At 36.9% G+C, this 22,144-nt stretch overlaps 2 protein-coding genes across 4 annotated transcripts in view; both read left to right on the top strand.

Moving 5' to 3' along the window:
- The window catches only part of LOC139960999 (coiled-coil domain-containing protein 146-like), a 29,307-nt gene extending 17,699 nt beyond the window's left edge, over positions 1-11,608 (top strand). For both annotated transcript variants that reach the window (XM_071959769.1, XM_071959768.1), the window contains exons 2-17: positions 225-374; positions 869-951; positions 1,445-1,654; positions 2,549-2,857; positions 3,263-3,490; positions 4,105-4,264; positions 4,805-4,927; positions 5,624-5,883; positions 6,295-6,459; positions 6,772-6,996; positions 7,440-7,575; positions 8,074-8,166; positions 8,884-9,012; positions 9,627-9,764; positions 10,546-10,794; positions 11,277-11,608. In XM_071959769.1, coding sequence (XP_071815870.1) covers positions 231-374; positions 869-951; positions 1,445-1,654; positions 2,549-2,857; positions 3,263-3,490; positions 4,105-4,264; positions 4,805-4,927; positions 5,624-5,883; positions 6,295-6,459; positions 6,772-6,996; positions 7,440-7,575; positions 8,074-8,166; positions 8,884-9,012; positions 9,627-9,764; positions 10,546-10,794; positions 11,277-11,480 — 2,856 coding nt within the window. In that variant the 5' untranslated portion in view covers positions 225-230 and the 3' untranslated portion in view covers positions 11,481-11,608. The remainder of the gene's footprint in view (positions 1-224; positions 375-868; positions 952-1,444; positions 1,655-2,548; positions 2,858-3,262; positions 3,491-4,104; positions 4,265-4,804; positions 4,928-5,623; positions 5,884-6,294; positions 6,460-6,771; positions 6,997-7,439; positions 7,576-8,073; positions 8,167-8,883; positions 9,013-9,626; positions 9,765-10,545; positions 10,795-11,276) is intronic.
- A 2,963-nt stretch (positions 11,609-14,571) lies between these two features.
- LOC139960994 (uncharacterized) overlaps positions 14,572-22,144 on the top strand; it is a 33,228-nt gene continuing 25,655 nt past the window's right edge. The window contains exons 1-9 of one of the 2 annotated variants that reach the window (XM_071959756.1): positions 14,574-14,916; positions 15,684-15,906; positions 16,839-16,925; positions 17,704-17,813; positions 18,322-18,441; positions 18,992-19,068; positions 20,243-20,380; positions 20,589-20,668; positions 21,474-21,639. In XM_071959756.1, coding sequence (XP_071815857.1) covers positions 15,735-15,906; positions 16,839-16,925; positions 17,704-17,813; positions 18,322-18,441; positions 18,992-19,068; positions 20,243-20,380; positions 20,589-20,668; positions 21,474-21,639 — 950 coding nt within the window. In that variant the 5' untranslated portion in view covers positions 14,574-14,916; positions 15,684-15,734. Of the gene's footprint in view, positions 15,907-16,838; positions 16,926-17,703; positions 17,814-18,321; positions 18,442-18,991; positions 19,069-20,242; positions 20,381-20,588; positions 20,669-21,473; positions 21,640-22,144 lie in introns of both variants that reach the window. The other variant, XM_071959757.1, reaches the window with a different exon arrangement.

Genomic DNA, 22,144 nt, shown 5'->3' with positions numbered 1-22,144 from the left:
CTTGAATGTGGACATGTTCATTCACTGTGATGCAAGCAGTTTCAGTTAAAAATACTCACTGGTGACAAATTTCATAATGGATGTGTCTCTAAGGTTAAACTTATCCTGCCGGCACCGTCCAGGCTGATTAATTTGGCGACGATAGGCCAATCATCTATCAGCTTTGTGTGTTTATTATGAGTATTGATCATGTTTCACAGTATTTGACTTTATCATTAAAACAGGTCATCATGTCTGAAGATATGAGCACAGCAGAGAGTAGTGATGATGAGCCATTTGAGCCAGCAATTGCACCTTTGGCACCAAAGGTGATCTTGCAAGAGGAAAGCCAAGTGGAAGTGTCTGCCAGCCCTGCTTTTCAATGCCTTGATGAGGTAATACTGCATTGTTAACAAGGTTTCCAAGTTCGATTACATTGTCACAAACAGGCCTGTTGGGAAACAGACTTCCCCATACCCAATCATGAGAACATTCATTTTCCTGAACTATACATCACACCAACTGGTAATCATTACCTCTACGATTACATCTGCTGTAGGTAAAGTCCTGTGGACATTCTTGCATTGCATAGTAGCCTTGCCTACAAGAGGCTTAACTGCTAATAATCATATGTTCTTGTTTTTAACCTTTCATTTATATTTTCTGTGTATATTTTCATTCATCTGTTTATCACGGTAAGATATGTTAACATATGTCTTATATTTAAAATAATTTCATTTTGGCTATATTTGTAACTTGTGTTAGAGCCACAAACTCACTGCTGGCATTAAAAGTTGCTTGGAATATCTTTGATCAAACAGCAGTTCAGTCAACTTAGTTATCTAGACTCTTTAATATGAATTGTATTTTTTCCCCTTTTCCTTTTCAGCTCTTTCAACAAGGTCATCTCACTGGGACCAAAGTTGCTCTGTTAAAAGCAAAGTATACACAGTTACACAAAACCTTGGCCAAGTAAGTTGAAAACTAAATATAGGTAAAAACTGATTAAGTGTTTAAAATCCTCACACTTAAGTATTTGTGAACTGTTTTCTTTTATGGCTACAAACACAGTGTTGGAGTGAACTTTAACGTAACAGTGCCAGTGCAAAGCTGCATTAAAATATCCCTCTTAACAAGCCGCTCACGATATGTGTATTGGTTAAGTTTCCCTTCCATGATGAGTAATGGTCTTGTTTGGACAGTGCATTAGTTGTTTCTTTATTCTCATAAACATGCCAACAATTCTTTTGCAAAGTAAGGTTTATTCCACCCTGTCTTATGAAATATGACTGATATGTTACAATTGGTAGCGTCAGTGTGCAATGTAAAACATGTTATCATGTTTTTTGTTTAATTAAAATTGTACACTGGCAAATGAAAGACCACAATCCCAAGCTTTAAATCTAAACTCACTTTAAATTAATGATTTGTTTAACATATCTCAAATATTTTGTCCTTTCAATAGAACTAGAGAATCTGAGTCCAGACTACTTCAAAATGCAAAGCACCTCACCCAAACTCTTGACAAATTTAGAGCAAACTTAGAAGATGCTGATAACTTTCCTGAAAATGCTAACTCGGAAGTTGCAAAGATGAGGATGACACTATTGCAACATAACAATGAGATCAACCAAGCGGAGGAAAGAAATTACCAAAATGATTTCAAATTGGACAGGTTTGTGAATGCATGTATACATTACATTGTAGGGACCGTACCTGATTGCTCTATGTCGTAGTCAAACTGCTGTTAACTGCCTTGACTTCAACTTTCCCTTGTACGTAATTGTTTCTCTGAATTGTTGCTAAGAAAAACAACAAATATTAACTTGCAAGGTCTTGTAATTTGGAGACTCGTGAGTGGGAATCTTTATTTATGCCAATGCGACTAGAAGAGGCCCAACCCCAAACTGTTTGCACGGTGGTAGCAAGGATGACATTAGTGGTTGGAAGGAAGGACATTTCATTCTTTGGGTATGACATTTTGAGATCAGAAACCTAATCAAGTGCTGCATTGCCCCTTCCATTGTGTACTTCTGTCACTAGAAGAGGGTAGGCAATGGTGCTGTACGTAATGAACTACAGCTTGGGACTGATGCACAAACTCTTCAGTATTTACAAGGCTTTTTTTTATGTCTTGTTGAATTAAAAGCGGAAAGGTTGCATACAAGAGATGTGTAAATTTTAAATACAATAGGAGAAATATGAAAAATGGGAATGCCATTAGGATTCTTATAGGCTATAGCCTGTGAAATTTATTTTACAGTTTGGTGTTATAATACCACTGGTGTTATTCTCCTCAATGTTTCGTCACAAAATTAATGAAATGTGTATGGTTTTGACAATGTTTCTTAATATAAATAAACTGGTGATCTAACCTACAAAAACCAAGAAAAGAACAGTGACAGACTGCCAAATGAGAAATCGTTGTGGTTGGCTTAATAACATCTAAGTTGGTATTTGTATATGTGTCGGTAAATTAAAACTGGAACATTGTAATGAAGCTTTTCCTTTATTATTTGTGAAAGAATTTTAACAGTTTTGAATAAGAGCACTTTCTTCTTGTTTCCAGTTTGCAGGAAGAAAAGAGCATGCTGGAACGTGAATACAAAAGGCTCCCAAAGATGGAGGAAGTTGAGAAGAAGACCAAGGAACTGAACAAACAGATTGAAGACCTCAAGTTGGAGATTGGACAACGTACTCTGGAGGGGAAAAACCTCAGGGAGGAGCTGTTAGCTAAGAACAGAGAGATCGAACTGGAATTGAAAGAGTTAGAGGCGGAGGTAGAGCAGCAGGAGAAATTGAAGGAAGACTTGATTCAAGTGCATTCCCTTCCAGGTCAACTAGTGAAAGAAATGGATAAAATGAATAAACATAAGAAGTGAGTTGCAGCCAATTATCCACATCTGTGCTCGCAAATAGTCATAGGAAATGTTCTTGCTTTGTGGAGAATATATGTGAAGGGAATTTGTTCTTTTGTTCATGGAAATACATTTTCCTTAGGATACATACAATAAGAGTTATGTTTAACTGTAATCATAGGTCTTGCAAGTAAACTGGCAGGGGAATTATACAAAATGAATAATGTTTAAGACAAAATTTCAGATCAACTCACCTTATTAACACTGTTTCGTCTAAAATTTAAGGATATATCCAATTGCATGTGCATTTCTATGAACAAAAGAAATAAGGGGATGGTTGGACCAAAATAAACACAATGCTAGAATAGAGCTCTTTCTTGTTACCATCATAAGAAATAAAAGTCATGTCAAATTTTGTTCTATAGTGAGTTAGAAAAGCAGAGAGGAGAGAAAGACGAAAGCTATGCAGAACTTGCACACGCTCTCCAGCAGTTGGTGAGCAAGCAGCAGAAAGTGACCGAAGATAAATTTCAGATGGAGAGGCAAAGACATAAGAAGCAGAATTCCTTGGGTGAACTGCAGCAGACATTTGACCAAAGGATGAAGGAATATGAGTATGAGAAGGACAAAGAAGCAGTGTATCTCGGTGACAGGTGAAGAATCTCCTTTTGTAATGTTGTTGATGCATACTGGAAAGGAATCAAATAGAGAGCCAATAGAAAGGGCACGGAAATGTTTGAGAAATTTGAGTTTGCTGTTACACTCCTCGTACTGTACTTTAAGTCGTTAGTACTTTTTCAGCAAGACTTTCACATCCCAATTTTATTTTTGTGAATTGGAATGACCACTGATATATGAACAGGCTGTGATATGAACAGAAATTGGCAAGAATAGATTAAACAATAATGGTTCTTAAAAACATTTATAAGCTGCTGTATGAATCTTAGTTAGGTTGACAGTATTTTTACACATTCAATGGTCCCACTGATTACTAACATATTGAAAATGAGCAAAGTTGGTGAATATCTGCTACCAAACACTGATCTCTCTCAATCCCACCCACCCACACCCTCCCTCCCCCAACTCCCAACTCCTCAAAAAAAGAAAGGAAGGTTCACATTGGACCAACAATCAGTCCCATTCTGTGGCCCTTATTTGAGTAACTGGCTCACTTCAGTATACTTGCTGCAATACAAGCTACAGTGAGATGGAAATATATTACTATATTAACTAAATTACTTATTACATCTTTGTTTTCTCACAATAGGGCAACGCTTGATCTCAGTCTGAACCATGTGCAAATGGAGAAGAAAAATCAGCACGAAATCTATGCAAGGAAAGTAAGGGAGAGAGATCGAGACCTGAAGAACCTCAAAAAGACTGAACTGCAATTCAGGGTTGCTACAGAGAACTTAACCCACACTCAGGTGTGCCTTCATTCAATAATTTTTTGTTAGGAAAATAAATTTTATAATAAAACTAGTGTGAGACAATCTACTCAGGCATTCTCAATTTTGAGTATACCAGATACTGTACTGTTTCGCTATTGCTCTGTACATTGACATTGGATGGAGAGGGGTGATTATTTGAGGGGAGGGGGTGTTTTTTGTTCAAGGAGAGGGAGAAAGAGGTTATAGCCAGCACTATTGAACATGAGATTAGCATCCCCACCTTAAAATATTTGTTGAACCTAATTCAATTGCTGATGCATCTTACAAGACCTTTAGGCTGTATAGGTATCCTTGTTCATTTCTGTTTGTTTCTTGTGTCAATTTTTGACAATGATTGTCTGAATTAAAAATGGAAGCTGCTAGGATTAATTGCTCTTTTGCAGTATTTGCAAAATTCCTCTCGTACCCACCCTTGCCTTAGTAGCTATTACTCTGTGGTGTGTAGTAAATTGCTTATGTATGAAGTAACGTTGAAGCTGTACCGCTAAGGTTGTTCTTGAAATTTATTTCTTACAGTCGATATATGATAAGGTGAAATCTCAAGCTGATCATGGACCCAAGGATGATGGAACCCTCTTTGAGAAGAGGAAGGAATTACAGAGGGAAGTAGAACAAACCAAGCGACTCCTGAACAACCAGGTAGAGTCAAACTCCATGTAATTTAGATGAAACAAGAACATAAGGATTGGAAAACAAATATGTACCATCCAAGCTGGTTCTTAGGAACTTCTTGCAAAAAGAAAATTTGATAAGGATAAAAAATATGAAATAATTAGCAATAAAAATAATAAGGTACCCTATGTATCAGAAAAGCTTGGTATCTACTTTGCACACAATGGTGGGAAATCAGCATTACTAGAAAATGTGTTTGCAGGAATTTCAGCAAACTTTTCTGACCCTTGGGTTTTATTTGGTGGTGAAAATTGATTAAATTTTTATATACATCGGAAATTCTCATACTTGCCATGTTCACTGTAGGTGGCACATTTCCTTAAACTTCAATATTAAGTTACCCTGTTGATGTACTCTCTATGCTTAGTCTAAAAGCATGTTATCTCTAGAATTTAAATTAGTAATTTTTTATTTAATCTTAATTCCTTTGATCCTTCAAGTAGAGTAAAATTTGGTTCAAATAGCTAATCCTCTTCATCTGCCACTCATTTCAATTTGAGACTCACACGTCCAAAAGTAACATTTTTCAATTAACTCAAGCAAACTATGATGTTACCAATTCAGCAGTCATGATACAAACATTCTTGCAAAATTCTCTCCCCCCCCCCCCACCCGTTTTACACGGAAAAACATTTGTTTTGCGGTCTGTTTTTTGCTTTACAGAATTCCTTGACAGCTGTGGAACAGGTCAAAGTTGAACAGAGCATCGCCGAGGAGGAACGGTTATTATACGAACAGAGTGATCTCAGGATCGAGGTCGTGGAGCTGACCAGGCTGGCAGCGATCAAGAGCGACGAGAGAGAACAGAAGGCAAGAGACTACATGAGAGCAGAATTGAGATACCACAGGGCACTGGATGACCTCAAGTCACGTGACTTAGCAATCATTGACAACAAAAAGAAATATCAAGAAATGATGACAAGGTTTGCCTTAAACTAGAATTCTTTTGATTGTCATGGTTATCAACAGACCAAAATGCAAAGGTATCTGGAGATTCAGGTCGTACAGTTTAGTTTGAATATAAAATATTGTGACTGTTACTTTTTGTGAAATGCAAACTATTTAAGTATATTAAAGGAATGTGCCCTTTTTCTTTTTGTGATAAAGAATCATTTGTGGAGTAGAATATGTGCAGCAAATGTTTTTTTTTTTTTTTATCGAAGGTTAACATTAGCATGAAGATATATATAAACAATTTGTTAAAAAGAATTATTTGTGGAGTAGAATATGCTCTGCAAATTTGATTTTCTTTATCAAGGGTAACATTAGCATGAAATTTCTTAAACATTTTGGATCAAGTTGAATGTTCATTCCACCATCATTTTATTGTTCAGACTCCGAGACTTTGCCAAACTGTATGACGTCATCAAGAATGAAAGGAATAAATGTGTGAACTTGATCCAGGCCAGTACTCAGAAGGCTGCGGAAATGAGAGAGAAGATCAAGATACTGCAGAACGAGATCGAGATCTTGAGGACATCTTGTCATGGCAAAGAAAGGTAAATTAACTGTCGGCTTATGGTAAAACAACTAGATATTCCTTTCTGCTATATTGAGTTACATCATGACTGCTGTTGAATTCCTTCAGATCTCTCACATTTCAGAAAAAATGTGGAACAAAGTGCAAACATGTGACAGACGTCTAGCTTCTCTCTACATGTTTATAGTTTCTATATGTCGATGAACCCACCCTTGTCTTCGTATGTACAGTCTCCCATTTGAAATTCCATGGCTTACTCTCAGTTCCCCCTCCCCCCCCCAGTGGAGGGTAGCATTGGTTATGTCTGACAGACCATCTCTTCCTTGTTCAGGCAATTTCAGAAGGCCAAGCTGAAACACGTCAATGCGATCGTCCTGCGAGACCAGTTACGTAACGAGCTCGCCAAGCAGCAGCGCATAGAGAGCGAGATGCAGCAACAGCTGGAGCAGCAGAGGTTGGACATCGCTAAACTGAATCTGATGATCAACCAAGCAGAGGAACAGATGGTCAGACTTAGAACTAGATTCAAGGCTGCTGTACAGCACAGAAACGACAGGTAAATAAATAATAGGAAGACTGTTATATCACTTCATCTCAGGACAGAGGAAATGTAAGTGAAATGTGAAGAAGCTGAAAATGTTGAAATCTAGTCTATCGATATTTTAAAAACCATGGACAAATAGAACATGGCTGAACTGAATCTGGTAATGGATCAAACAGAGGTAAAAGCGATGGTCAGGCTTAAAGCGATATTTAAAGCTGCCATGCTGTGCAGAAACAATTAAAATTTACAGAAATATAATGGAAAACCTCAAAGTCCTGAGGAAACAAGATTAGTCACACAGGGAGAGTGAAATTAAAAGAAAGAAATCAATTGATATTTTTTTTTATATGTTATGAAAGAATACCAACTCAGTAATATTCTAGGTGAATGATATGTTTGGTTCATACAATTGAACACCTTTCGTTGAATTCTTTGTTTTTTTTTTGACCTTACAGAGGTGTTCAGCTCATTGAGAGGCATGAGGAGGTCTGCCTGTTTTACGAGAAGGTCAACATACAAGAGGATATGATTAGACGAGGAGACGTGGACCTTCACACCAGAGAAGAAGAAATCAGGTTTCTAAAGATGCAGGTAAGATGAAGCTACAATTGAATATTAGGAAAGACGAGCCTAAACCAATGTTATCTTCACTCGCTGCTAAATCTAGAAGCCAGAAAAGGTTACAACTTCAGCTTTGAGTGGATAGTAATTGCATTACAATTTTACTCCCTCACTTTGGGTTTACACGGGCTTCTTTAACAGGATGGTAACTGTTAACAGCACCAGTGAAACTTGAGCCTCTGTTTTATTTTCATTCTTTTAGTTATTTATGTGAATATCTAGAGTGATGTTCCATGAACATTGTATTTATTTATCTATTTTAATTTAAAAAAATGTCTTTCTGAACTCTTGCATAGTAGAAGTGAACCTGTACCATGATGTATACATCATCAATAGAACTCTTACTATAATAACTACAATTGGTGTATTGTATTGTAACAATGTCTATAAAGCTAGACAGATAAGATTTGTATACATGTGAACCTATTTTAGCCCATAACTAGTACTTCAATTGTTGAAATTCTTCAGGTCGGAGAAGAGAAACGAGCAATTGATCTTCTCAGAAAGAATGTTCCAAATAAGCGAGCCTTAGACCAGGAGCTGGTTACCCTGCAGATCCAGGTTGGTATACTTAGTTTTGTTTAATTTATTTCTCTGTTCACTTCCATGTATCCTGGACCTAATATACAATCCTGAGAGTAACTTGATTGCCTGCATATCCTCATATTTATTATATGCTTGTTTATGGATGGTGATACAACTTTGAGAACATCCAACAGTAGAGATGGTACAGTGACTTGAGTCACCGGTTTTAACTTGAGTCTGAAAAATTCCCGATGGCGATGAGGCTTCTCAACCTTGTTATGGAGTAAATACTTATGACTTCAGTGAGGGCGTTGTGGTCAAGTGGTTGAGGCAGTGGACTTGTGATCTAAGGATTACAGGTTCAAGCCCTGGCCAGATCATTGCATTGTGTCCTTGGGCAAGGCAATTTATCTCCATTGCCTCTCTTCACCCAGGTGTATAAATGGGGATATGCAAGGTGACTTGTAAATAAATATAGTTGCGTGCGCCCGGTTTGTGGCTGCACCCTATGGGAAGTCCCCCAGGGGACACGTGGCTGTGGTGCACTGTGGTGCCCCAGGAGAGATTGTGTGAATTGTGCACACTTTGGTGTTTAGGTGTGACAAGTTACCAATGACCAGGGTTAAGTACAGCGCGGCGAGACTTTATTGTAAGTTGCGCTATACAAGAACTGAGAATTATTATTATTATTATTGTTATTATTATTCAGTTACTTATCTTTGTGTTTCACATCTTGTTTTTATTATTAACCAGCTGTCACAGTGTCAGGACAGGATGACAGAGCTGGAGAAGAATCTTGAGAATCCTTATGACGAGACAAGAGTTAGATTCTTGGAGGGAGAAGATCCCCCAGCCGCAGATCTCAATAACAAAATTGAAGATGTAAGTAAACCACATCCATTATTTTAATTGCAACTTTGCAACGTTCGGTTTGTATTTGTTCTTTTATCATGATTTTTATACTTAGCCTGAAACGCTTGCTCAAGTTAAAATTCAGCTATCAGCTTTAAGTATATCAAGTTATCAATTCATTTACTAACTATTTGACCTAAAATTTGAATTATTTGAATTATATAGTGTCATCGTCCTGTGTAACTCTAAATCTTTCCATTGCTTTGGACTAAATCATTTGCTGAGGTAAACTGGTGTGAAAAAGGCCTTCCCACCAAGGGGAGGAGGCTAGGATAAGAGGGAGCACTCTTGATACTTGCTGCCTTTTAGACTTCATAAAGCCCTTGTCTACTACAACAGTCCTTTCTATCACTGTTGGTAACATTGTATATAAATATATGTCGGTAATAATAAACATGACCAGAGCCAAGAATTACTAGTTGTTAAGAAGAATGAATCAATCAAAGAATGAATCCCCTTTATTAAGTGTTGTATGCCTTGTTATTTCAGTTTGTATTGTCCTGTGTGTGTCTTTGAGAAAATGTGACTTTGATAAAATCTAGTCGTTAATTGCATTGTAATTTTTCTGTTTTATCGTTTTAAAGTTGGAAATAAGATTAGCTGAGAAAGAAGAGCAACTACTGGAGAAGGACTTGATATTTGAGCAAGTCATAAGATTAGCTGAGAGGGTAAACAACAAAGTGAGCACAGGAAAGGAAGACACATTAGAGCTAGCAAAGAAGGTAAGAACATTTGAAAAAAATTACAGGCCAAGACGGGTCAGAGGAGCCACAGCCCCAGGGCCCAGGGTAAATTAAGGGCCCTGGAAAGTATGGTATAAAGAATAGTGAGGAAAAGTGGTCAGTGCAAAATTGAGGCTCGGTGAATCATTTCACTGGACACATCAGCCAATCTTAATCTCATTCCAACTTTTTATCCATAACCATGCGGAATGTAAGTTCCGCAGTTTTTTCACCTGTCCTGAGGAGATCAACCAAGAACCTCAGCAAAGTTTTGTTTTAATGAACTTTGTTGACAGCCGATGTTCCAAATTTCTCATTTGTTATGTTGGGTTTGATCTACTTTAAGACATCGAATTGTCGCTGCAAAGCATTGAAGGACAGGGTTGTACTACCTTCTCCAGTTCTCTTGCTCATCCATACAAAATTTTAGACTTGTATTTGTTGTCGTAATGGTGAAATGCTGCTTGTATGACATATGTCAGATTTGTTTATTGTTCTTCTTCTCTCGTAGAGAAGAGAGTTTAATGAGTTACACGATCAACCATTCTAGTAAACAATCAAAATAGAACTTCTTCTTCATTCATGTGTGATGCTTGCAAGTTACAATTAATGCATTGTTTAGAAGTTTCACACATTCTTCTTCCTGATGGCTATGTTTAAGATTGTTTTATAGAATATCATGTGATCCTTTGACTCGTTAAAAAAATTTCTCCAACTTAACTTGATGATCATTTCATATTAGAATCAGCTTAAAAACAATGCCCGATTTCCTTCCATTTAGGTAAACGATCTCCAAGCCAGGATTAAAGAAGTAACTCGTAAAATGATGGCAACCGTATCAGAGCTCTCCATGAGACAAGCGGAGGCTCTAAAGCACCAGCAAGAAGTTCGCCAGCAGGAGAGCGCCCTAGAGCAAGCATACCTGAGGATGGAACAAGGAGAGGCACCGTCTGAAGAGGCGGCTAGAGAATGGGAGAGATTGATCAGGGATGAACTCAGGAAGAAAAGTGAGACAGAAGAAAGGAGGATGGTAAATTCATCATTTTTGTTGATATTTTCTCCATTTTTTTTTCTCTCACGTTTTTTCTCTAACTTACAATTAATGTATAACTCTAAATGTACGTTAAAAACTAAAGCAATGAAGATGATGTGTATGCTTTAAGTGCAATAGAGTGCAATTAAGTCTGACTGCAAGAAATAAAGGCACTATAAAAACGAAGGAAACGAAGCATATACTTGCTATTCACACTACGACACACACACTGTATGGAATGTATCAAGTAACAACTAATCTTACATTGCAAAGAGACTTAATCCTAAAACAATTAGAAAAAAATATAAAAAATTTCTTACATTGCAAAAAGACTTTATTCTAAAACAATTGGTAAAATATCTTGGTCTGTGAGCCCCTAGGGACAAAAGACCCAAGGTTGAGAAAGATCGATGTAAACCAATTAAAATAACTTGATCCTGTTAGAACTTTCCGACCTTTTCCCTTTCTTATATTTGTAGATGGCTGAAGAAGAGGAACAGTTTACCTTACCAGGAGGGATGGTGACCACAGCTGAACCACGCCCGAATGCCTACATACCAGATGATGACTCTGATTTACCAGTACCCAGACCTTATGGAGGCCATGCTCCATTCAAACCAACACAAGCAGGGGCCAACATGAGACACATCCGTAAACCTGTTATTAAACCCATAGAGATCTAGGTGTCACACTATTTTTTCTGTCAAGACACATTTGAACTGGACATTTTTTGGGGTTCCAGTTGTTTGCCTGCTTTGGGTCTTGTTAAATACATCAGATTTGACAATACAGAAGCTTGGTAGAAATTATATTTCTCATGTCCATTTTCCTCTTTTACAATTTGCTAATTTATCCACAGAGTATATGTACAAGTGTTGTGACAAAACACCAGAAATGAGCAATTTTCTACTCTGCATTAATATTGTCTGCATATGGATGAATGATTATATGTAAAATATATGCAAAATAAATGCTTACAAAGATTGGATTCATCGTAGAACATGTCTGCCATGTCTTTTGCTTATTTCAAAGCACCAGAAAGATTCTGTCATAATTCCTCCATGATTACTGAAGACATTTTAAGGCATAGAGCAAAGTTCTAAGTTTACCTGCAGTTCAAGAACTTATTTTCGTACTCCACTAATGCGTGTCATCATCAACGGTCTATCAAAACTGAAAGGATACTGGCAAAGTGTGTACTGAGAGAGTAGTCAGTGTACACACGCTCAAGTCACAGTGTGTGATTTTAATCATTTTTTACAGCATTTTACAGTAAAACATTTGCACTGAATTACACAAGCTTAGCGTACAATGGTCTTTAATGTTTTAGGGACGATACAATCATCTTTGTTCACGCTTACTGTGGGTGCTTTTTGTTTAATGTGCTTAGTACTTGTACTATCAAGGTACTGTATATTGTAAACAGTCTTCCATGCAAGTGTCACTGTGCTTTGCAATGATTGTGCTAGAATGAATAAATACTTCCTTTATTACTATTTCATAAAATATTGATAACCCAAGTAAAAGTAAATGCAACAGCTATAATGCTATCAACAACTGGTCAGTTGGAAAATCTACCTGATAAATATAAAATTTGTCTAGATAAAAGCTTCCAAATTCTTAATATTCATTATTTCATATTATTTATGAAAAACTTACATATCTATGCTTTCTTTATATTTGAATATATTCCATAATTGTTGTCCTTGCCGGCTTAGAACAAAGAAGAGATTGTCATAAAATGTGGGCAAAGATATTCAGGTTATCTTGTTTACTGTTTTACATCATGATATTCATATGATTCATCAAGTCATAGAACTTCCATTACACCTCAGTTCATTCTTCTTCCTGAAATTGTTTGCATTTGTGTGTGGTACAAAATAGATGCAAATGAGTATTTCGAATTTTTGCTTATAAAAATTATCATTATTTTGAATGATAAATAATCACATATGAAAGATGCTAAAGAAATCATATAAGTGTATTTATGTAAGAAATATTTAGTCTAGCAGCCTGTGTTATTGGTCCATGTTTTAATCCCACTGATTTTAAATAATTCAGAGGACAGACCATACGTTCTAAACCTTCGGAGTTGCTAGATTATATTATCAAAAATTATGGCAATGATGTAACCAACATGAGAGGAGTAAGTACAGTTTAGTTAAGAATAGCTCTACCCTCAGTTGGTTTGCTCCTTATGTTAATTTTCTCCGAAAGGGATGGACAGACAATGTTTGTCATCTGTGCTACACATTTTGTCATATTTTCCTTCCGAAGGCCTTCCGTCCAGTTTGAGTGCTACCATAGTGAAAGTTTAATTATATTCACACTTCAAGGAAAACAATACAGTGTTTTTGTCATCTTTTCGATTTGTTATCTCAAGATAAATGAAATGATTGTTTTTTTTGTCAATTGCGATAACTCCCGAAGAACCCAACAAAAACTCATGATTGGATCAAGGAGACTGGATATTGACGATGGTCGATCTCTGTATAAACCTTTTTCAAATCAAACCGAAAACAAAGAACCAGATATATTTTCATGCAATTCATCCCCTCCCATACTCTCTTTCAAATTTTAAGCAGGCATAGTCATTAATTTGCTTCTTAAAATGTGGGAGAGGGGAAGACATTGTAACCATGTGGCAATGGAAGCTATCAAACAGTTTGGGGGGGGGGGGGGAGAGAAAACAGACCAGCTTTGGGTACCCAAGAAGGTTAGTACTGTAGTTACCATGGTGGTCTGATTGGCCATTGGAAATATATTGAAATTTCATGCACAATATATTATCGCAGGTTTGTTCCTTTTTATCAAAATTTCAACTTTCATCAAATTTGGATGATATATTCTAAAAAAAGTCACCATTTCCCAACAATTTCACAAAGGTGATCTCAAACATGTACTATTTTCTCCAAATTTCGACATCGACTTTTCTTTTTAAAATTTGTACCCTGTTTTCTGGGAATTCCCACTATTTTTTATCAATATGTCAACTTCGAATGTAGCCAGCCCTGCACCTCCCTCCTTCCCAAACTGACGCTCAGGGGCGTAGCGAAGGGTTTTTTGTTGGGGGGGTGTGGAGAATTTGATTTGCCGACGGATCTGGAAGTGGTGACTGAAATGGGGGAGGGGTCTAAGGGGAGGGGGTGTCCCCCTCCCCTTTGGAAAATTTTTAGTTTTGAAACGTCCTTAGATGCAATCTGGTGTATATTTTAAGTCAAATTTGATTTGACGACGGATCTGGAAGTGGTGACTGAAATGGGGGAGGGCCGGAGGGGTCTAAGGGGAGGGGGTGTACCCCTCCCCTTTGGAATTTTTTTAGTTTTGAAACGTCCTTAGATGAAATCTGGTGCATATTTTAAGTCAAATTTGGCACGGAAAAAGCTCCCGTTCTCCTTTTCTCTATTCAGCTTTCCTTCTTTCTTCCCCTTCCGCTCTCTTCTCCTTTTGCCGACAGACCCAAAATTTGCCGACAGCGACCAAATTATTGGGGGGTGTGTGACACACACCCACACCCCCCCCCCCCCCGCTCGCTACGCCCCTGCTGACGCTCGTATGTTAGCAGGAAATTCTGTGAAAACTAAAATTTGTAGTTGTAAGCAATCTCACCGTAGCCCTGAGCCAAACAGCAACAGCGCTTTCATATTTTTTACGAAATGACAGCTAGACGAATAACAAATTAAATGAGATATTTTCTAATTTTGTTATAATTTTTTTCTCTGGTTACCGTCCTGCATTTTAATGAAATGAGTTCGATGTACAGTGCCTTAGGTTGCAGGTGCAATATACAAAGGGCTTGGACATATTTGCAGCATTACCCTCATAGGGTAATTCTTGACTCTTTGGTAAATAATTCCATGTGCTTGGACAACGGTAACGCATAATTTGCGGAACAAGTGATTACGCAATATGACGCGTTACAATGGAAACCAAACTACAATCATTGTTTTGAACTACCCGTACCGACAGTTCTACACACATATATTCACACGTACATTTCAGATGAATAGTTGGATGTACATTCATCAAAATCGATGGTTTAGAGATGGAAAAGGGGTTTATTCATAGGTCTAGACTTTGATATCGGTCTTTTGTCAGTCTCAGTGATCATGCGAAAAGGCAAGTCAGATTGTTAGTAACTTATTTTAAGCCTAAATTAGAGCGTTAGGCGAGTTCTAACGAGGCCCAATCTCAGTCATGTGTACCACTTTAGCGAAAAGGATTGCAGAAAGAGAATTTTGTAATTTAATATAAATAAATTTAATATAATCATTCAATTAATTATTTTACCGGAATTATAGGCGTACACTAAGTAAGTTTAATGAAATAGTAACACATGCGCGGAGTTAGGAAAAATGTGAACGGCTTGAGCAGATTGCCTTCCGACCTTTATCTAAAGAATGGTACTAGGCCTAGGCCTACTGTACATGCATTGCTATTGAACTTTAAATGAACTATGGGTAAATAGTTAATGTAGTATGAGATACTTTGCTAATGCACTACACTTTACAAGTAAAATTCTTTATATTTCTGGTTAAATGTGATCACCATTGTGAAATCACATAGTAGAAGAAATGAACAAATTATACCAGTCCAAAATCAGCTTGATCATCATTACTGCTATCCTTCAATAGAACATTAATGCCCTACTACTCATGCAGCTACTGTCTACCATCCTAGACAATTTTATTCCTGAGATATTCATCAGAGGATGTAGTGATTGGGAGTGTGGTTGAGGAGAGACTTATAGTGTTTTAAATGAGCAGCTTACAGCACTCTGTAACTGTAAGGAATATTTATACATCTCCCAAATTGTTTGCAACATCAGAGCCTAGAGTTGGTAAATCAGTAGTCAGCTATTGCTTGCCTATTCCAAATTCTTTCAGGAATGCCTGTATCCTAGAAATATAGCAGTTTTGGGTGTGTTTTGTTTGAGGATGATGCTCCTAGCTAAGAAAGATCATGACACAAACAACACAAAGGATGCAACCAGGACTGACAAAAACGAAGATGTCTTTAGCTCTGATCCGTATTTTATGAGCATTCCCTATGGGTTTCAACAGAGACATTACTATGAACATAACAAGAAGCACACAGACCTGGTTGATGGTAAGTACCTTTAAATCAGGGTTGTCCAACCTACGGCCCGCGGGCCACAGTCCGGCCCGCCGCAGAGTTGCGTCCGGCCCGCCAGAGATGCTCTACGGTGCAAAATTTTAGTGAGCAGATTTATTGATAACAATTTGAAGCTATACAATCAATCATTCGAACCTTGTGGGTCCACAAAACTGCATACAGGTCAGTTTGTGTGACACTCTCTAAGCGGAGGGGGGGGGGGGCTGGACTTCATTCAACTGTTTTATCAGGAAGGAAAATAAATCAGTGCGCTCCGCGCGCAGTGCTCACATTTTGTTGCCTTGGGCTTCGGGCAAAAAATCGAAAAATCGAGCGTAGGGTTCATGCGGCCCCCTCCTTCATCATAATCATTCCATGTGGCCCTCCTCTGCAATAGGTTGGACAACCCTGCTTTAAATACAACTTTCAAAGTCATAGAAATCACTTAAGAAAATAACATTTATGTTTTCTTTACCTTTTTTAATGGAGCACATTGACTTCTAACTACTAAATTCTACCAGTTGATATGTGTAACATTTAAGTAGTTCATATAAATCACCTTGAAAGATGGTAATTTCCCCAAAATGGCATTGCAGCTGTGAAATTGTAGCAAAGCTTTCTTAATACTGTTATCAGGTAACTTCAATTGTCACTCTTCATTATTAATTAATGTTATACTACAAATGGGGAAAGAAGAAATCTTATGGAGGAAAATACCAAATTTCTGCTCTACTCTCAATGAAAGCATTTGTTTTTGTTGCTCTAAACTACTTCCATGAGATTAAAAGAACATAAACAAAAAAACACATATAAAAGACGTTCAAATGTGAGTCAGAATTTCCGTTGATCCTTTACTTGATGATCTAAAGAAGTCTTTCATACTTATATAAAATCTATATATCGAACATAACCATTTTTTTGGGCAGTGACTGTGAATACTCGTACAAGACAGTTTATTCTGTTAGACACGAGGGGTATCACAACCTGGACAAAGGATGGCATATCCAACTCAGGTAAGTTGAAGGATTTCTATATACCTTTTCTTATCAATTAATTATGACCTAAAATTGTTATCTAATTCGATCTTATGCTAATGGCTGGATGGATAACAGGAGTGTGGACCACAGATTGGGCTGATGTAAGCAATAAAAAGTAGTTTGCCTAAGGTGACCAGATGTCCCCGATTTCCAGGAAAGTCCCTGGATTAAAAATGCCCCCCTTCCCCTTCCCGCACACTCCAAAAAAAATTTGTCCCCGAATGACTAAACTGAGGGAGTTTTCCAGATTTTTGGAAGAGGCTGTTAGTTAACTTAATTAAATTAAGTTTGGACAAACGGTTGTTTGTGGAGGATGTATGAAAGAAACGTGGCCACTTGACTTTTGTCCTCAACAATAGCACTACTGAGATATTATATATATCCACCCATCCCTGAAACTGTACTGTGTGTACCCTCCTAATGTTAACATAAGTGGTTCAATAACAATATCGTTTCCCTGAATTTTCATGAGAAAAAATATGTTCACTGTAAGCTAAACCATCGCGAGAAAGAGTTTGTAGTGAGAACCTCGCACAGAAGATCGATAATATGAAAACCAATTATTGACATGACTTCAAACAGAAATTTGACCTTAACATGTAAGTAATAATTTCAAATCTGTTTTGTTTCAAGTACACCTTACATTTAAAGTACAAATATGGCAGCTTGGTTCCTTTTGATTGATAAGTTGGCATTTAATTTGGTCAGCTTAAAATATGTTGTATTCATTTGTTTATTTATTTCCTTACGACAGTTTCACGCAGCCTCAGCTTCCCAAAGTATCAGAACAATTTATTACGGAGTATCATCTTTGCCAAGAAGTTCAATGTCTATTTTTGCCTAGCACATGACTTTTCATTGAAGGTAAATAAAATTTTGTGTCTTCAAGCAGACTTGCAGTGAGTCTGTAGTTGTATTTTTTTTATTTGTATTATAGCATAGCTGTATTCATACTCACCCTTAATGATCAATATACATACTTACCCTTTTAAGGATTTATATTCATACTCACCCTTAATAACTTATATTCATACTCACCCTTAATGATTTGTATTCATACTCACCCTTAATAACTTATGTTCATAATCACCCGTAATGATTTGTATTCATACTCACTCTTAAAGATTTGTATTCATACTCCCTCTTAAAGATTTGTAGTCATACTCACCCTTCAGTATATGCTTTGTATTCATACTCACCCTTAAGTAACCTGATTTGTATTCATTTCTCATACTTCATGTTTGGAAATCTAGTATATCTTTAATATTAAAGTAGTGACGTCCCCATTTCTATTAAAGATGACTACATTTTGTTCATTCATTAAATTTAAATACTTTTAACAATGTGCTTTTTTTGCAATATTTAAAAACAGGTACTGAACAAAAATTTTGAGGAGACATGTACGGCAGACTCTGACCTCAGTTCTGTGATGTTCATGGTATTCAACCCAATCAGAGATGAGCTCATAACTGGAGGGGTCAATGGTACAAAGGTCAGTATTCAGTTGCTAAGGGATTGAAAGGACGTTCTTGTGACTGTCAAAGTTAAACTAATATTGAAGAGAAAAATATTCCACACTGTTAGTTGAAAACACAAAAAAATAGCTTGATCAATATCTTGTCCATAACTGAATATGTGGTTGATTGAAAGACCTAGGCTAAACCTTTCCTTACTTTAGAAATTGAATAACGGGAGGTAGTCTGTGATGTCGAGATGGATGTACGTGCAAAGCTTTACTTACTGATAGGATATTATATTCTATATTCTATATATACTCTATATGTATTCTATATATATTCTATATATATTCTATATATACTGTAAGTTATATTATATATTCTTCTTGTTAATTTATTCTTGATATGAAATACATTTGGAATTTTTTACTTAATAGCTGTTGATGTTTTCTGTATTTAGAATTCATCAAAATTCAGCTGTTCATCACTGCAATACTTAATATTGGAGCTGTTTAGAACTGAAAAAAGTCATACTTTGTTTTTAGTCCTGTTTTCATGTAGACAAATTTCTTTCTCTTTTTCCAGATTTGGGAGTTTAAACAAATAGCTGATCGAATATGGACAGAAATCAAACCAATGGCAAACTATGGCTTGTTTCTCAAGTAAGTTAACAAATATCGTAGGAATTTTAACTTTCTTGAAGAGTATGTAGTTCAATTAGTTATTCATCGAACTATAAATATTCTAAAAGTTCAATATATTTTTTTTTCAAGATACACTAGGCATTACATACTTATTATTTCTGTTGAAGCAAACGTTACAACAAGGTCAACCAGAACTTGTGCTTCATTGCTCAGTTTGCTATGATGTTTTGGCTCGAAAATGATAGAACCCTTTATAAATCATCTGATTTTCTTTTCACAATGAAACTTTTCTTGCCAGACTAAATGCTTGTGCATAAATACACATTGCGCTAAAAGGTTGTTGCATTACTTCTGTCACAAGGGATCTTCAAAACCTAGCAAATACTGTTAGTTTTCAACACTCAGCATAATGCTTCTCTTTCATATCAAATATACCTTAGCCTAGTCTACCTGGCATATAAACATTCGGACATTAGTTTGTTATTGTCATTAAAGGAGATACATACCCAACCTTCATCATTGGTCTATGTGATAAAGATAACTGTCATGAAGAACTTACCCAGACAGCTAGAAAAGTATTGTTCTATTTGGGGGGGAAACTGCATTGTTTAGTGTTCCCCTTCACACACATCGCTGAAGACTTGATCAAGTCCAAAATTTGACGTTTCAATTCGCGTTTCAATTTTATACAGTGTTCTTTACTTAGTATCTTGTTTAATTTCTTTATAAACGGAGATGGGTTTGTGAATGCTGAATCTAAAATATTGAAGTCCTTGAGATGCAGCCAGATGATGGCATTTATTTCAGTGGCAGCATATTTTTAATATTCTACCTTGCAACAATACAGAGGGGGAAAAAAAGAGAAAGTAGAAGGTTCAGATCCTAATATTACTATGACATCACAGATTTATAAAACTATAGCCTCCAGACACAAGTTTTAAGCTATTTCCAAAACTGAGCAAGATTTGCTTAGCCTTTAGAGGGAGGTGTTCATGACAATGATCTCTATCAAATAGGCTAAAAATAATTGTTTGGTTTGTACCTCCTCTAATTGATAAGGCTTAACCACTATGTAATTTCATCTCCTTTCAATGTAAGTGAATCTGGAGGGAAGCAAAAACAATAAAAGTTTGTCATTTTAGCATGCAATGCAAACAGATGCTTGAAGTCGCCATGTTTGTTATTCACTCAGGAAACAGCTGGACTCTGTAGGAGGGAGTTGGGTCCGTAAGTTGGAACTGAATGAGAAGATGCAACATCTCTACTGCTGCTCAGATACAGATGTGTCCTGTTATGATATGGATGGAAAGTTTCTTTTCAAGATTTCCAGGTGAAGGTCTTTTAACTTTTCCTAAGACTTGTTGGAAATGACAAAATGCATATTCAGCATGTACATGCTATGCTATCAAATATTTTAAATATGGACTAAACTTGTACAATGGCATGTTTTGTTTAATACATAATTTTATTTTGTATATTTCAGTTATTAATACTTGAAAGATACTTGCCTGAATTCCCATCTTCTGATTTGATTCCAGGGCTCACAATTCACAGATAACTGGCTGCAAGTACTCACCTCAATCCAAAGTATTAGTTACTGGATCGTTTGATACAGAAGGTATTAATTATTTTTTTCTTATTGGTCTTATTGTCATAGTGGTTATTTAGTGGTAGTGTTTTTTGCAATACAATATGTAGGTATAGGAACAAAGTGGGGTGGGGGAGGGGGTAAGGAAAACCTGCCCCAACTTTGGCAGTGGAGCAGATGGGTAGGAGTATTTTGCTACCTCCCCCCCCCCCTCCACTTTTCTAACATACACATTACTTGATCATTCAGTTGGATCCTTTAAACGGCCAAAAGGAGTGACAGCTCAAAAGATAATTTTTTTAGTCTGCTTTTAATTAACAAAGTTTGAAGTGTCTTGGAGGAAGTACTAAAACTATTGCAAACAAAATCAAGACATAAACCAGAACTGTCAGAATGTATTTTGTGCAGCTACAACTACAATTAAACTTCTATATAAAATTCTTTTGGTAAACTACCCCAAATCCATCCAGCTTTGTCTACCCCTTCTCATTCCACTGCAATAGTGTCAACGTTATAGGGCAGAATAGTGTCTTGATATTATAATTGGTAATTAATTATGATTTTTTATATACCTAGCTTACTTTAGATAGCTTGCAAACATGTGAACTTTTATTTTCATATCATGGATGGCATCAATGCATTGGTCATCTGGTCATATATAGTTAATTCTTGATCCAATCAACAAAAATTGTTGTCACTGAGAGAATAATGTAGTCATTAATAGTTACCCACTCCCATTAACCATTTTCACTCTTTCTTGTCCCAATCCAAAATTGGTACTACTTGCTCAGATTCCTTTCTCATGACGAGTTTTCTTTTGCCCCCATTCATTTAGTTAAAGTTTGGAGTATGACTGGGGGGTTGGTTCACACCTTCAGGGGTCACTCAAGGGCAGTCACAAACGTTGCGCTGCACCCAGAGTCGTCTTCTCTGGTCCTGACGTCATCCCTGGATGGTACTGTCAGGGTGTGGTCTTTGGATATCATGGAAGAGATTTACAGGTATGTTGGAACCAACTGTTTGGAACCAAATTTACAAGTTTGTTGGAACCGGTGCTTTCCAATCATAAGGTCCCCAGCAGTGGCGGAGCTAGGGGTATTGGTCAGGGGGGTTGAGAATGGTCTGTATAGGGGCGCTTTCGACACTATCTAAGCGGAGCGCCACCACAGGTTGGCACGGAGTGTACAGAATTTTTTTTGAGTAAAGATACTCCCTAGATCGCCGGAAATGACCCTTTCCGGGCCTTGCTAATTGTAGATCCACTAAGAATAAATAGGTGTCAGAAAATTACACCAACAAAATGTGACAAATGTCAATAGGTAGATGAGAGCGCAATAAAAATGTCAATAATCGCGAATAAGTAAAAAGTGGTAAAAAGCTGAAAGGGCGCCAGCAGTCCATTTGAGTCCGTCAGGGGGGGGGCGCTCTGCCACTGGTCCCCAGTTCGAGTCACTCCAAGATTAAAGTATGTCGTCCAGTTACAGAGTTGTTGACAATTCATAATCA

This window comes from Apostichopus japonicus, chromosome 20 (assembly GCF_037975245.1).
Source record: "Apostichopus japonicus isolate 1M-3 chromosome 20, ASM3797524v1, whole genome shotgun sequence".
Taxonomy (NCBI): domain Eukaryota; kingdom Metazoa; phylum Echinodermata; class Holothuroidea; order Aspidochirotida; family Stichopodidae; genus Apostichopus; species Apostichopus japonicus.
This window is presented reverse-complemented; position numbering and strand designations above follow the sequence as displayed.